This window comes from Artemia franciscana, chromosome 12 (genome assembly GCF_032884065.1).
Source record: "Artemia franciscana chromosome 12, ASM3288406v1, whole genome shotgun sequence".
Taxonomy (NCBI): domain Eukaryota; kingdom Metazoa; phylum Arthropoda; class Branchiopoda; order Anostraca; family Artemiidae; genus Artemia; species Artemia franciscana.
The window spans coordinates 10,251,882-10,269,167 of record NC_088874.1 but is presented as its reverse complement, the minus strand read 5'-3'; the positions used below and the strand labels follow the sequence as shown (position 1 = coordinate 10,269,167).

The window sequence follows — 17,286 nt, the reverse complement described above, 5'->3', positions numbered from 1 at the left end:
AAAAGTACAAAAATGGCAATGAAATTAATTATTCTTTTGCAAAACAGTCCTATTATTAGCTACTATTGAAGCAATTCTTTTTAGTCTGGTAGGTAATCTCGACCCCCTGGTGAATTTATAAAATCTTGATTCCATTATTAACTATTGGTTCATTTTTCAGAAGAATATTATAAAATTGGGTCAATATTTAAATTTCCCGTATCTCTATTTATTGAAAGATTACCAAACATATTTTTTTTTTCAATAGCCTCCCCCACCCATGGAGAAAAACCTCTTTTATTAGAACTGGTTGTGGCCTCATCAAAATGTTAAGGATGAAAGAAAATATGTTTTTCCAAAGCCGAAACAAAAGTTTCAGAAGGCTTGCTGAATTGTAGAGTTTCTTCTATTGAGTTGGAATGCTATATAAATCTTTCAACAAATTGCTGGTTTGTTCCACCAATATAAAACTTCCCACAAGAACAAGGAATCTTATACACACCATTTATTAAATTTCCCTTGGTTAAATCCTACCCAGAATTAAGGAAACTACCCATTGGTCTCACCGATTGGAAACATGTATCAATGTGATATTTTTTGCAAAATTCGTATAAGCTTCTCTCCCAAACCAGGTACTTATGGCAAAGAAATGGAACTTTAAGACATATTTTATTTCTAAAGGCTGCAAAACTCCAGTTACACTACTATTATGTTTAATACGTCTGTTTTCTATTATTTTATCAACGATTCTACTTGGGTAACCATTACAAAATAAAGTATCCTTCAAACAAAATCATTCAGAACCCACAAATTCCTGGGAATAAATCCTGAAAGCTCTATCCACTAGAGAAATCACAACCTCTCGTTTCACCGAAACAGGGTGGCATGAATGAAAATGTAAATATCTATTATTTTGCGTAGGCTTTCTGTATATTGAGAACAATAGATGGTAATGTCTTTTAATTAATATGATATCAAGAAAAGGTAGTTTGTCATTTTCTTCAAACTTCGCTACAAATTTTACATTTTTTTCAAAACTATTTAAATTTTTACAGAAAAGGTCTAAGGAATCTAAACCATGTTTTCAAGTGCAAAACTACATCTTCCATGAATCTGCGCCAGAAACAAGAAAAGAGCCTAAAATTGTGTATAACGGAGGTATCAATAGAATCCATGAAAAGATTTGCCAACAACGGAGAAAGAGATGCCCGCATAGGCAAGCCAAACACCTGCTTGTAAAATTCTCCTCTAAAACCAAATTCACTTATTAAAGTAAAAAACAAAAACATTTTAAGTTTATTTTGTTTTCAGTAAGAGTACACATTATGATCTGGTCTTGAGACGGCATGGGGGTTTTCCGCCCTACTCATGTTAATTTAAAATTTTAAAACTGAGGGATTCTACGAATACACTCCACTTGGCAAAGCCATCTAGTACCATATTAAGTGAGCTAGGGAGCAGCTCCGCAAATTTATATTGGATTTCTTCCAAGATAACTAAAAAATCTGTCAAACATAAAAGTCAAATTAAAAAGCCTCAAAATGAAGGTTAACCCAGAAAGAAGTACTGGTTCAGAAACTGACATGAATACGACCATATTCAAGAAAGAAGGTTGTTTTAGCAAGAAAAAAGCTTCCTCTTTTCAGAGGAAAGAGAATCTTTTCAGATTCCTTAATGTTTCTCTTTCTCTTGCTTTACTTACCTTATTTAATGTTATCGCTCTTTTTTATATCGCTCTTTTTTATGTTATCGCTTGTCATTATGAAAGCACCTTTGCATCATGATTTGACAATTTTATTGGATATAGTGCTCGCTTAATCAGTATAGTGGCAATTTAATAATGAAGTTTAAATGGTATTTTTCAACTTAGTAATTGGACTTTACTTAATCAAATTAAATATTTACATACAAATAAAAATGTTAAAAAGATATATACAAAGACATATACGAAAAAAATTAAAATGTGTAAAATACAGAAAAAAATCAAAACTGTTCATAAGCCACTTGTTTCATAACTTATGAAAATTATGTCTCGAGGTTCTAACTTTTTTTTTTATAGTTGTATATATATATATATATATATATATATATATATATATATATATATATATATATATATATATATATATATATATATATATATATATATATATATATATATATATATGTATGTATATAATAATAATATATATCTTGAATGCGAACAACTAAAGTTAAGATGTGCCATGAGACTCTGGGCTGTTAGAAATATAAATGTTCCTTAAATTGAGGAGCTTATATTACCTATGATCGCTGTTGCTTCATTGTGTTGCGGAGCAACACTACTGCTTTCGTAGTTTTTTTTTTTTTTTTTTCACCGTGATCAGCGACCAGTAGCTCCGAAGTGGTAAGAGTTAAAAATTTGAGATTTTTCAGAGGGAAGGGAAACGTGAAACAGAGTAAAAAAGTTCCGGAGAAGTTCCTAAAATTTCTAACAGTTTTCCATAAAAAAAAATAAAACGGTTTTTTCCTTAGAAACTGTGCGTTCGATGTTTGGCGTCAAGTTAAGACGACCCTAGCTTCGGAAATAAACTTGTTAGAAATACAGTTATGCTGAACTCATGTAAAACTTTCATTTGTCTCTTCGAGAACTGAAGCACAAAATTCCGTAGCTCTTACAGATTTCCCGGAAATAATTCCGGAAAAGTCCATCTCGTTCCAATTTTTTTGGAATTTTCTCAAATTTTCGATTTTGATGTTTCTTATATTTTTATCGAGTAGTGCTATGAAAAGTATGCAAGAAGAAGTGAAGTGTTCTATATACCAAGTTGCTTCGTTCTCTAAGAAATAATTTCCGAAGTTTCGACGTTCTAGAGGTAACTTCTGTTCTGGACCAGCTAGAATTTTTTTTCCAACGCGGTTCGACAGGTCTCGATCTCCTAACAACTGGAGCTTACAATAGTTGCTCCGAAATAAAATTCCTTCTTTGGGTTTTTCTATTTGGAAGTTTTGTCATGCCCTCGGGGCAATTTAAATTTTTTGGTGAATTTGGTTTGTTTTATATTTTCCTAGTTTAGACCATCAAAAGTTAAGCAGAAAACTATAAGACGTTATTTCCGTATCTCTTTCAGATTTCCCGGAAATAGCAACTGTGTCCCGTAGGGCACAGTTGCACGTGTTGCTCCGCAACTTTGCCCTAAGGAACAGAGCACAGTTGCTGCAACACTTCCCGTTGCACAGGCAACGGAGGTCTAGTTTTTTGTTGGGCCATGGACCTTGAACACAAGTGCAACGTCGTTCCTTAGACTTAAGCTTGTGCACAGGAGGATAATGCTATGGATCTGCATAATCTTGATGTCCTTTACTAGCAAAAGTTCATAGTTCTTTGGAAATTTCTAACAAATGTCTTTGTGTTTCACGTTTGTATCTCTTTAACTTTAATACACCCCCTCCCCCTCATTCTTCGCTGCCATTTTGCCACTTTTTTTAGTACATCCCTGTGTGTATGTCTATTTATATCTGCAGAATTGTGTTCTTACATACACGGAAACAGCCTTACTATTTGAGAAGTAACAATACTTGATTAGGTAAAATTTGGCAAATTATAAATTTCGGGAGTAGCAAAAGAATTCAAATTGCCCAATTCATATCATTTTTTCAATTATCGTTAAATTCCCTGAGAATTTTGAGGAACTTATCTATACATCAAGAGAATTTTAAGACCTTCTCATGAGCTGTTCAATAGCATTATCGACATTAGTTCTCATTTCTTTTTTTGTCAAATTGCAAACAAGAGTGACAAAAATTATGTTTTTTGTAATGTATATGAAACGTAATCGTACATCTTTACAAAAAAGTCATCATAGCAATGTTCTTATCTTCTTTATTAGGAGTAACTAGTCCGTCTGAAGGTACCGCTTATATTGAGGGAATGGATATAAGAGATCCCAGCTCCATGAAAGAAATTCGCAAGAGCTTTGGTGTTTGTCCACAGCATGACATACTACTTGACAACCTAACTCCAAAAGAGCATTTGGAGTTCTTTGCTAGAATTAGGGTAAGTAATCTTACTCACACTCTAGTGTGATTTTAGTATGTATGACTTTGGTCTTAAATACTGGTAATTAAAAATAGGTAATAGATGTCGTTTAAACTTAGTGTGGTAAAACTTTAAGCTAACTTTATAGAAAATATCTTAAAACAGCTCTTTTTGAATATTATAATTTCATTGCATAAACTGTGTTATTGTAATTTTAAAATGAATAGTGATACTGCGCTTGAAAGGAAACATTCTTGCACTATTTTAAGGCAGATTTCAGGTAGATTCCCAGTATAATTGCCTCATTATCATCATTAGCTATATAACTTTCATCAGTAATGTTGATAATCAAATATAAATTTTTGTTTAAATATTTAAAACTTACTCCACCGTGGTGCCAGTTTTAACGCTGACCAGAAAATTCGCTGACCAATTAATGCGAAAATACCGATTAGGGGTGAAAATACGTCTGACCCTAAGAGCCGAGGATTATTTTTGTGAAAAAAACTTATCAGAAGGAACCAGAGTTCGCATAAGGCTGTAGGACCTATTTTTGCGCTGACCAGAAGTCCAGCAAAAAGTATGGACTGTTTATATGAAACTACTAATCAGGGGGAAAAGCGTGTCTGGCTCTCATAACTGGAAAGGATATGCACAAAAGGACCTGGCTGGAGAATCAAAGGGATCATTGTTGGTGTAATCTTACCATTGACAGAAAGTATATATCCATTAGGTTGTCTAGTAAAAACTAGATGACAAACTTGCTTTTGCGTTATCATTTGCTAATGAGGATGAATGCGATGCTGACCAAGACAAGGAACAGTAAAACGAACTGTTCCATATATGCTTTGAATCGCTTGCCTGATCGAAGCTACAACCAGCTTCTTATAAACAAAAACAAATCAAAAGTTCACTAAGAACAAGAAACACGAAAATTTTGTTTTGCATACCTTAAAAATCTTGGCTAGCGTGAAAACAGGTTTGTAATCTTACCTTTAACAGAAAATACCTTGGTTCTATAATACATTCTAAATAATGAACTGGGGGTCATTTTAGCGCTAACCAGAAGCTCTCCGGAAACAATGACCTGATATGAAAAATCTTAAGCAGAACTGGCCAGCCATGACAACAAACAACAAAGAGAGATAAAACTGAACTACAAAAAACTCAAACGAGACAGCTGGCTTATATGTATCGCTTAAATTGCAAATAATTAAGACACCGCTCAAGTATTTGGTTCAAAACCTAACGTTACAAAGCTTATGCCAAAAACCTTAGCTTAACCAGACTCCAAATAGCAATAAAATTACCTCATTAACCTGATACGAGTTAGATTTCCGGTGGATGGCACATAGCTGTCCTTACTTACACACCTCAAATGCATATTTTTGGGTGATATTTACTAGAGGTCTATTCCAGAAATACTTTCTCGAGCTGTGCTGAATGGTATTGTCCAGTAATTCCTAACATTTATTACAAAAAATGTTATAAAAGGAATACCTCGTATTTTCTATGGAAGAAACATTTATAAAATCTGAGTGAAATTGATAGTAAACCGTGTATTCTTTTAGTAGCTTTTCAGTTGCCTTATTAGTGAACAAGTTTACATTGTGTCCCATGAATCATTTGTATTTATTACATAGAGAAGAGTCCTAAAAATTGTTTTCTCCTTCTCCTTAAAAGAGATTTTTTTTTTTTTTTTTTTTTTTTTTTTTTTTTTTTTTTTTTTTTTTTTTTTTTTACGACCGAGGACCACGATTCAGAAATCCACAGTATGTGGATTTCAAACATGCAAGCTTCAATCTTGCATCACCCGTGATTCTGCCTGTACTATGTACTAGTAATTTATCTTTCATTTGGTTAGCTCAACTCGTTGACTATGTTTATACAAAATTTGAAGGGCATAAGGACCCTGTCATCCTGAAAGTAATGGCGCATAATGATTACTTTGAATAGCAATTTTTGGTGTCTTAGGGTGTAATCTGATTCAAGATGGGCAAAATATTTCTTCAGTATTATTTAATGAACATAGTGACATAGTTATATCCTTAATAAAAAAAAATACATTATGTTATGATTATCTCTCAAAATCTTAGCCAAGAGGGAAGGCTGCCCAAGGGGTTATTTAAAAGGTAACACAGGATTATTAACATGACAATAGAAGAATATTAGATACAAATATATTGTAAATAATAGCCTAAATTTATTATATAGTCACTCAAGTCCTTAAATAAGAAAGGAAAGCAGGCATACGTAGGAATTTTTGGGACTGAGGGTGAATTTTGAAGAGAGACGACAAATTTGCTAAAACAGTTTTAAATAACCAATTTAAAAGAAAAAATATTGGGAGATATGGGGAAAAAGCTTACATTTCCAGAGGCCTTGGCTTAGAGCCTTCCATCTTATAAGCCCAAAAAGAAGCTCCTTTACATAAATCTATATATATAAAAATAAGTTGTCTGTGTGTGTGTGTGTGTGTGTCGAGTGACGTCATGTTTGTGTGTCGACTGACGTCATGTTTGTCGACTGACGAAATTACAGACCGGGACATCGGGACACAAATGACGACCGGGACACCGGGACATAGGGAATATAAATGACGACCGGGACACTCAAAGAGAAAGCGACCGGGACACAAGGAATGTTCGATTAGCAATCACCATCAACAAAGCACCGGGACACAAATGACGACCGGGACACAGGGAATATAAATGACGACCAGGACATAAGTAAAAAAAACTAAAAAAACTAAAAAAAAGGTAAAAACTACAAAAAAAAACTAAAAAGAAAAAAACTAAAAACTAATAAAAAACTAAAAAAGCTAAAAAACTAAAAAAAACTAAAAAAGAATGAAAAATAAAAAAAGAAAAAAACTGAAAAATAAAGGAGAAAAACAAAACTACAAAAATAAAAATAAAAATAAAAAAAACTAAAAAGGTAAAAACTACATAAAAACTAAAAAGAAAAAAGAAAAAAAAAACTAAAAAAACTAAAAAAAAGTAAAACCAAGAAAAAACTAAAAAGAAAAAAAGGGGAAAAACACAAAAATTTATTTCATCATATACCAATTCAAAAACGAATGTATATACAGACCGGACAACCAGGACACAAATGACGACCGGGACACAGGGAATATAAATGACGACCTGACGACGGGGACACAGGGAATGTTCGATTAGCAATCACCATCAACAAAGCTCAAGGGCAATCATTAGAATAATGAGGTATGGATCTGAATACGGATTGTTTTTCCCATGGACAATTTTATGTTGCATGTTCAAGAGTCGGTAAACCTGACAATCTATTTATATGCACAGACAATGGGACATCGAAGAATGTTGTATATTCTAAGTTTTAATGACGACGGGGACACAGGGTATGTTCGACTAGCAATCACCATCAACAAAGCTCTAGGGCAATCATTAGAATAATGAGGTATAGATCTGAATACGGATTGTTTTTCCCATGGACAATTTTATGTTGCATGTTCAAGAGTCGGTAAACCTGACAATCTATTTATATGCACAGACAATGGGACATCGAAGAATGTTGTATATTCGCAAGTTTTAGGTAGTTAAAAACATATATATACATATATATATATATATATATATATATATATATATATATATATATATATATATATATATATATATATATATATATATATATATACGAAAAGAGAAATCTTTTTTCTTTTATCTATATTCACAGGTGGGACACAGGGACACAACTACAATGGCGCGTAACTAATATGGCGCGTAACGACTTACGCGCACGGGGGGCTAGGGGTGTTGCGAAGCGCCCCCACCAACTAGGTGTTGGGGTGGCGCGAAGCGTCACCCCAATAGCTAGTATATATATATATATATATATATATATATATATATATATATATATATATATATATATATATATATATATATACTGATAAGTTAAATCACCATGCGTTACAATCGAGGATCGAGGCTGACAGTCATTCCAATATTTCAGTCAGTAAATGGTATCAAGTTTAATTTTTATTCATTTTAGACTAGTTTTTCAAATTTATCTTCCCTTAAAACTTAAGGAATTACCGTGCCCCTTCTTAAATAACCCTCTTTGACATCAGAAATTTGATTTTAGGGTGTCCCGGAACACGAGGTTGAACAAATGGTCAGTGAAACACTGAAGGACGTTGACCTGACAAGCAAGACAAATTGCAAAACTGGTCAACTCAGTGGAGGGCAAAAGAGAAAGCTCTCAATAGGAATAGCTCTTATCGGCGATCCCAAGGTATGCAGTCTGACTAATACTAATCAATTTTGATCTATTTAATCTGAAATTTTCTGAAGTTAACGATGCTCGTGATGGCACCCTACTCAAAGTTTTACCCTTCGAATTTTAATTCCATAGAATGTGTAAATGTCTTCTAATTTAATTAAAGGCCAGAGAAGCGTAATTGAGATTTAACACAGGGGATATCTTTATCCTTCAGTCGCAAATACTGGAACGTTAGCATGAACTGCAAATCTCCCAGAGTAGATTTGAAGCACTCCTATCAGCTCTTCTGTCAGTTTCTTTTCATAAGAACATTGTGGTAATATCAAGAGCGGTGGTATTCAAGGTTCAAGGTTCAAGCTTCAAGGTTCTTTTATTATAACCAATATATACAAAATATTAGGCAACTCAAGGCTGAGAGTATAGCTCGAATGCAATTGAGCTACCTTTAAGAAACACTAAATATGCACAAAAATTAAATACATATATATATATATATATATATATATATATATATATATATATATATATATATATATATATATATATATATATATATATATATATATATATATATATATATATATATATATATATATATATATATATATATATATATATATATATATATATATATATATTTTAAGGGGCTGATTATTTGACTTTAGTACTTTACAAATATATTTAAAGAAACAGAGGATAGAGAAATATGTAGAGAAGTTACTTTTTTCAATTTGGAGAACATTTATCGATTTTATTTCAGCTTAGGCTAACTTTGACGGATTTAAACCCAATTTTAACAAGTTTCTGTTAAAGGAGTTTAGACCAAAAACAGAACTTAAAAAGTGAGGGAAAAACAATCTAGCGTTATAGAAACCTCTTGACGGAAACTACACTTTCTAGATTATTTTTCTTGACGAGCCATCAGCTGGTGTTGATCCATATTCAAGACGGCATTTATGGGAACTATTGAAGAAACGAAAAGAAGGAAAATGTATTATCTTAACAACTCATTTCATGGACGAAGCAGACATATTGGCTGATCGTAAAGCTATCGTCAGCCATGGTAAAGTACGATGCTGTGGCAGCTCACTTTTTCTTAAAAATAAATTTGGAGTTGGATACCACCTTACGTGAGTTTTTTATACTCTTTTTTTGCGTAAACCCTAAAATTCAAGCTTCGGACCATCAAACTTGCATTTAAAAGGATAGACATTGATCAGCTCTAAGCAAAAATAACAGTTTGGGATCAAGGAAATGTTCGAGTTAAAGAGGAACACAAAAAATTACTTGGACTTATATACCGGCGTTTTAAGTTTCTTTAATTTTAGTATCTGGTTATCAGTTTAAATCGTCATCAGTGTCTTAATTTTATATATCATTATATTTAATAATTATACTATATACTTAATCATTTAATACTTAATATACTTAATCATTATATTACTAATAAATATTATTTGCATTAAGTATTTAATTTTTAATATTGAGTGTCTTAATTTAGAAATTTGGGTGATTTTTCAATAACATTACCTTAGACCTCAGTTCCATCATGGCCAGGTGTGGGACATAGGGCATCAACAAACTCTCGCCGATGTCTTGGAGCGAAACAACAGCCATGGCGTCCTCTAACTGTGGTTGTAATGACAGCTCAGCACCCCACAGGTCTCGGTCATACTGTCGTCAGAGGGTGTGTTTCGGTCACCCTCTTTTTTTGCCCACCCTGAGGTTGCCACTCGTAGACAGCATTCGGAAGACGGTCTCCTATCATTCGGAGGACATTACCAACATAGGTTCATCTTCTCTACTTCAAGAGATCAGTGACTGGTGGTTGACCTGTTCGTCTGCGGATCACAACGTTCGTGACCCTGTCCTGCCGCAAAATGTTAAACATTCTTCTGAGACATACAATTTAAATGTTAGGTTGCGTTTTTCCAGCCAGATATTCAGCTTCTAACATTCACTTGCATAAAGGCGAATAGACATGACATTGCTGTGCAACAGGCGGAGCTTTAGGGGCAAAGAATATTTACTGCTGCACCAGACCTTACAGGTTTCGATTTTTTGAATGCCAATGTTGCTTGTCCAACTCTCCTTTGCATCTCGTTGACTCTTCTACCATCGTATTCGATCTAAGGTATTTGAACTTCTGGAGTTGTTCAATTGTTTTTCCGTTGCATTTAAGGATCAAAAGTGAATTGGATGTGGCCATGCTCTTCAATTTACCAACGTTTACTATTAGTCCCACTTTGTCAGCCTTTTCTGCTACGATGTCAAGTAGTAGCTGCAAACGTTGCTTCGCCTCATATAGAAGTACTACACCATCTGCGAAGTCTAAGTCTATGAGCCACTGGCCATTGACTTTGAAACCAATGTCTAATGCTTGCTGTAGGGCGTAATTCATTACTTGAACGAATAGGAACGGGGATAACACATATTCTTGTTTCGCCCTAGAGATAATCTTGAAGAATCATGTCTCCCCATTTTCCTTTCGGAAACATCATTTAGCTCTTCGTAGAGGGCCATTATTAATTGGACTAGTTTATTAGGTACTCCATAGAATTTCAAAATCTTCCATAGAACATCGCGATTGATGAAGTCGAACCCTTTCTATAAAGAGCAGATCCAGCTTTTTATTTCTTTCTCTTGGCTCTTCCACCGTAAGTCTGGGGATAAAATTAAGGGCAGAACATAATCTACCAGGCCAGGACCCATGTTGTTCTTCCCTTAGATGGACGTCAAGAGCTGCTCTCAAAACGCTGCAATATAATCGTTGCCAAGAGTTTACTTGACACTGAGGTCAGGTGATCCCCCTCCAGTTGTCATAGTTAAGAGCATCTCGCTTCTTAAATAATTTGAATAGAATATCGCTAGTCCAATCACTTGAAACCTTTTCCATGCTCCAAAGTGCTACTGGGAGAGCAGTTCATGCATTTAAGCAGACTCGAAGGGATGTCTTTAGCGTCTCTGCTATTATCCCATCGACTCCCGGTGCACAGCCATTTTTAAGCTTTTTGACCGCTGCTTCTACCTCTACAGTAATTGGAGGATTCGCACTTACGTGATTTTGCAATAACGGGATATCAAGTACAGTTTCTGGGTCATGGAATGGGGACGATTAAGTATATTTTCGAAATGTGATGTCTATCTTTCATCTACTTTCTTGTCATCTGAAATTACATTCCCTTTTTCATCTTGACTAAGCAATGAGCGGTTCACCATTTGTCCAACTATCTTATTGGTTAGTCCGTAAAACATCCTGGGGTCACCTTTCTTCGCAGGCTTTTTGGCAAATGCCACTTTCTCTTCTATCTGGTTTCTCTTATCTCTTCTTGTTTTCTTTTTATAGCTTTATCTTATTCTTTACAGCGAAGCTGCAGATGGTCTTTATCTTCAGGCCTTGACGCATTCGGGATTTTCAAAATTTATTTGGTAAATTAGAATTTTGGATTGAATAAGATTTTGAACAATAATTTCTATATACAGCCTTATCGGCTAGTTTCATTTCAAATTTAGCCTCTTAATGTTTGTAAAAATCACTGTGTTCTCGACAGGACCAGATTGTATAGGTACAGGGCCCGATTGGAATATTTTTGTGGGACCCTTTCTGTACATTAAATATTTAAATAAAATATACCTGCATAGTAGTTTACGCACGTAAATCAGTTTACGTACGCATGCAAAATTTCTCTAATGTAGGACTATCTTGATGAAATTCAAAAAATTCAACATGAACTATTACGCCTATCAGATTTCTATCTTACAAAATATATAATAAACAATAATAAACAAATTAATAAATTTCATCCAACAATGCAAATTTAAAATAAATATATTTCCAATTATTTTAATATCACATAATTTACCCCTATCATCAGAAATAATTTGCTTTAAATTTCAAACTCTTCCATTTTTTTTGTTCATTTTGATGGTAAAAACGTGCTCTTTCAAATAGGAGGCCCAATCACCTTAATCGTCCTTTATCCGCCCCAGTTTGTAAACTACTCTATCCACTCTTTGTGTTTACACAAGGACACTCTTTTTCATGAGAGGTAGACTATACCGGCCAAGGTTGATCTAAATATTATCTGCCTCTTACCGACAAAATAACTGCATGTACCGTTTGCCCAGGTGAAACTACAACTTGTAATTCTTATAGGTCTCTTTTACTTCAATCTTCAAAAAGACTTCCCGCGACCTGCCTAAAAACTTTATTATTACTCCCTTTTAAAATATGACACTGTGAGTAGAGCTCATAACTGCAAAATCGTATTGAAGTCTATCGTGCCTGTCGCTGAAACGGTGATAAGGCTGAATGAACTAATGTAAAGGAAATTTTCATTACAGATTTGTTGCTTCTGAAAACTGCAATGTTGACGCTGTGACTTCAGTTGTTCAAACGCACGTTCCAACAGCATTTTTAAAACGACGTCATGGTAAAGAATTATCTTATATACTGCCGAGAGACCAATGCTCCCAATTTGCTGACTTGTTTGAAGATATTGAAAACAAGATGAAAAATCCTAACTTTCAAGTTTCTTCATGTGGTATCTCTATGACGACGCTGGAAGAAGTCAGTTTCTTTTGTATAATCATTTGAAGCTATTTTTGTATCCTCCACAATCCTACGCTTAAGTAGTCTTCGTCTATTATGCTTTGCATTTATGTGTTGTTTGCATCTAGGTTTACCTATGCATAATAGGCCTTTGATAGATTAAATGTAACTAAATTAATAATATTTTGGGCGGAAAGCTCCTATTCATGTGGAATGCCATTTTAAAAGTGACCACACTCACCAGTTGAAATACAAAAAAAAACAAAGCAGCAAGAATAAATCTGTACTGTTGAATGGAAAGTATAGACCCCTGGCCTTTAGTAAATATGGTATTATATATTAGAAAACAGTGTGCACTTTTTGCCTTCAGGCTTCAATGAACCATTGAAAACCTTCTCATTGTTGTTCTATACCACTCAGTGCTGGGAAACTAAATCCGCATATTCCACCACGATATTACTCAGTATTTTCACTTTCACCTACCTTTCAGCCTTAACTTACTACGTTTTTATACGGTATGTTTCGTTTTCGTTTGAGTTTGTCTCATGTAACGAATATATATTATGCGGAACTATAGTTCAAAGCTGGTTTATATAGTAATTTAAGGTATAGCTTTAGTTTTAGGAAATGCCTTTTAGTGAAAAGCTCCTTGAAAGAGTAAAGGAGTTCCTAGGCAAAATTAATCAAAGAGTTCGTGGTAACGAACTAAGTAAGGAGCGACCCGGCTAGATAGTAAACGAAACGCTAAAAAACGAAATTTTGATGCTAAAAGATACATCAAATGAATTGGATTTTTATGCTGATTTTAAATATATTAGTTTCATCAGATTTAGTCTTTGTCATCAAAAGTTACGAGCCTGAGAAAATTTGCCTCATTTTGGAAAATAGGGGGAAACACCGTATCAGAGAACCCTATAGCAAAAATTTCAAGCTCCTATCTAAAAAAATGTGGAATTTCGTATTTTTTGCCAGAAGACAGGTGACGGGTGCGTGTTTATTTGTTTTCTTTTTTCCCAGGGGTCATTGTATCGACCAAGTGGTCCTAGAATGTCGCAAGAGGGCTCATTCTAACGGAAATGAGAAGTTCTAGTGCCCTTTTTAAGTGACCAAAAAATTGAAGGGCACCTAGGCCCCCTCCCACGCTCATTTTTCCCCAAAGTCAACGGATCAAAATTTTGAGATAGCCATTTTGTTCCGCATAGTCGAAAACCATAATAACTATGTCTTTGGGGATGACTTACTCCCCCACAGTCCCTGGGGGAGGGGCTGCAAGTTACAAACTTTGACCAGTGTACAGTAATGGTTATTGGGAAGTGTACAGACGTTTTCAGTGGGATTTTTTTTGGTTCGGGGGTGTGGTTGAGGGGAGGGGGCTATGTGGGAGGTTCTTTCCTTGGAGGAATGTTTCATTGGGGAAGAGAAATTCCATGAAGGGAGCGCAGGATTTTACAGTATCACTATAAAAAAACAATGAAAAAATAAACATGAAAAAGTTTTTTCAAATGAAAGTAAGGAGTAGCATCAAAACTTAAAACGAACAGAGATTATTACGCATATGTGGGGTTCTAAATATACTTTAGCATAAAGAGCGAGATATTTAGGAGAAGATAAATACCTCGCTCTTTATGCTAAAGTATTTTTAGTAACTTAAACTATTCTACGGCCTTTCTGATTCAGGGGTTATTCTTAAAGAATTGGGACAAAACTTAAGATTTTGCGTAAAGAGCGAGGTATTAACGAGAAGACAAGCCCCCTCATATATATATAATAAAAATATAAGAATATAAAAGTTTGTTACGTAAGTTAATTCTTAAGTTACAAATATTTTTACTATCGTTAAAAATTAGAAGTTCTAGTTGCCTTTTTCAGTAACCGAAAAATTGGAGGGCAATAGGGCTCCTTCTCCACCCCTTATTTCTCAAAATCGTCTGATCAAAACTAAGAGAAAGCCATTTAGCCAAAAAAAGAATTGATATGCAAATTTCATTTTAATAATTCATGGGCAGAGAGCCAAAATCAAACATGCATTAATTCAAAAACGTTCAGAAATTAAATAAAAAAACTAGTTTTTTTTTAACTGAAAGTAAGGAGCGACATTAAAACCTAAAACGAACAGAAGTTACTCCGTATATGAAATGGTTTGTCCCCTCCATAATCCCTCGCTCTTTATGCTAAAGTTTGACTCTTTGCCACAGTTCCACTTTTTAAAACAATTAAAAACTTTAGCGTAAAGAGCGAGGGATTGCGGAAGGGACAACCCATTTCATATACGGAGTAATTTCTGTTCGTTTTAAGTTTTAATGTCGCTCCTTACTTTCAGTTAAAGAAAACATTTTTTTTATTTAATATGTGTCAAAGGTTCATTCTGAACTTCGTTTTAAGGCGGTATAGCAGCTCGCGGATTCCGATACTCTAGGAAATGAAACAAATAAAATAAATTGCATGGTAGTATCTTTTTGTATACAAAGAGCTTTCTGTGCTACTCGGAAATTGAATCATTTTTTTTAGGTTTTGAGGGCTTTCAAAAATTTTTCCGAGACGGAACAATTAAAAATCCGTAGCTTTGATTTCAGACACCTTTAAACTTCTTGGGTACCAAAACGTTGTGCCACATTCTGTTAGAGCTTCTCATGAAGAACACGTATGTCTAAAATCTGTGGAATGAATAAGGGTTTTCGCAGTGATAATAAAGATCTTTTAAAAGTTTAAAATGCCTTTTATAAGATGAGTATGTTGACAAGAACGCTGCCTGATAATTATGCCAAGGGGAGAGGAATATCCATAGAGTAGATGTGATAATACTAAATTAAAGAACTAAATGTGCTTATTGTCTTCATTAAAATTATACTGACTTAGTTTTAAGTAGATCTAAAAGTAAAAGGGATGAGGGAGCGGTTAAACACACAGGGGCCAAATAACTTTTCATTGTCTTCATTTTAATAAGGGTGGAATATTACCACCCCCTCCATTGGGCACTCCATAGTGGCACTCATGGCTGCTGCTACTTGATCTCCGGTGATGATTCTATGACATGTTGCTGCTGCTACTACTAAAAACACATTAGAACTCAAATCCGTCAGAAGTCCACGCAGCTTTGCCTACTCTTCCTGAATTCTAGTTAACTCAGATCCTCACTCTTTGTTCCCTTACATGAACTACCTATTCTTCTAAATATCGTCTTACAACCTCTTCACTTCCTATTCGTTGGGCTATTGTGCTGTGATATCATGGTGAATTTTGTTGTGATACATGTTTTGTGTCATATTGTAATATGTATTGGGCACAAGGTGACTGCATAACACACAATTTTTGGTAATATATCATCCTTCATCCATGGAACATGTTTTTGATAATAATAATAAACTATTAACGATTTTATTATTGTATCTTTCAGATTAAAAATGGCTAAAATTTGTGAAAAGGAAACAATGAATCAAATTAAAAAGAAGCTAAATTACTGGGTTTGATAATAATTTACAAATAATCAAGGTCAAGAGGTTATAAATATTTCTATTGTATGTTAGGTCTTTTGAATTTGAGCAATAAAATTTATTGAATAGGTTTCAGCACGGAAATCAAGCAGAGTAACGTAAAAATTATTCTTCAATATCCAGAGTCCGACCTTCTGGTGGCCTATTATCCTCATTATTTGGTATTAATCCTTATTTCTACTGGATTGCCTTGTGAATTTACAAACCTTTAAAAATTTTCAATGTGCAAGGTCAATCGAGTGCTTCAAAAGTCAAATAATATTAGAATTATGTAAATCAAGATTTAAGGATTTGACTTATGAACAGTCAACCTATGTAATTCTACGTCAACTGATCTGCCTAGAGGATCAAGGCTAGCTAATGGCTACTGGCTGTTTGAAGAAGAACTTTTAATGACCAGATTTATAAGTATAAAGTATGAATGGTTATCATGTAATATAATAAAAAAATTTTTACTGTCCTAGAAGATTTACTGAATACTAAAAAAGTTAGGCTCTTCGATTAGAAAATAAGATTTTCATAGAAAGACTATACTGAAAAAGAGTTTTCAATTTTTGCACATTTTAAGATAAAAATCGTTTGTTTCGAAGTTTTATTTTTAATAATTTTTTAGTGATTAAAGTTCTTTTTTTTCTCCTGTATTACTTTTATATTGAGCTTACTTAAATTTAACGTAATCGTTTAAAACTAAATATCGTTACCTGTCTGGTATCAAACAGTTCGTGGTAACGAACTGTAGTAAGGAGCGACCCGGCTCAATAGTAACCAAAACTCAAAAAAATTGATTTTGATATCGATAGCTACATCAAAAGAATCGTATTTTAATGCTGATTTTAAATATATAAGTTTCATCAAGTTTAGTCTTACCCATCAAAAGTTACGAGCCTGAGAAAATTTGCCTTATTTAAGAAAATAGGGGGAAACACCCCCTAAAAGTCGTAGGATCTTAACAAAATGACACCATCAGATTCAGCGTATCAGAG

At 34.0% G+C, this 17,286-nt stretch overlaps 1 protein-coding gene across 1 annotated transcript in view; it reads left to right on the top strand.

The window, feature by feature from the left end:
* LOC136033663 (ABC-type organic anion transporter ABCA8-like) overlaps positions 1 to 17,286 on the top strand; it is a 110,181-nt gene that overhangs the window by 54,057 nt on the left and 38,838 nt on the right. The window contains exons 8-11 of the mRNA XM_065714496.1: positions 3,849 to 4,015; positions 8,123 to 8,272; positions 9,161 to 9,390; positions 12,605 to 12,830. Of these exons, the coding sequence (XP_065570568.1) occupies positions 3,849 to 4,015; positions 8,123 to 8,272; positions 9,161 to 9,390; positions 12,605 to 12,830 (773 nt within the window). The remainder of the gene's footprint in view (positions 1 to 3,848; positions 4,016 to 8,122; positions 8,273 to 9,160; positions 9,391 to 12,604; positions 12,831 to 17,286) is intronic.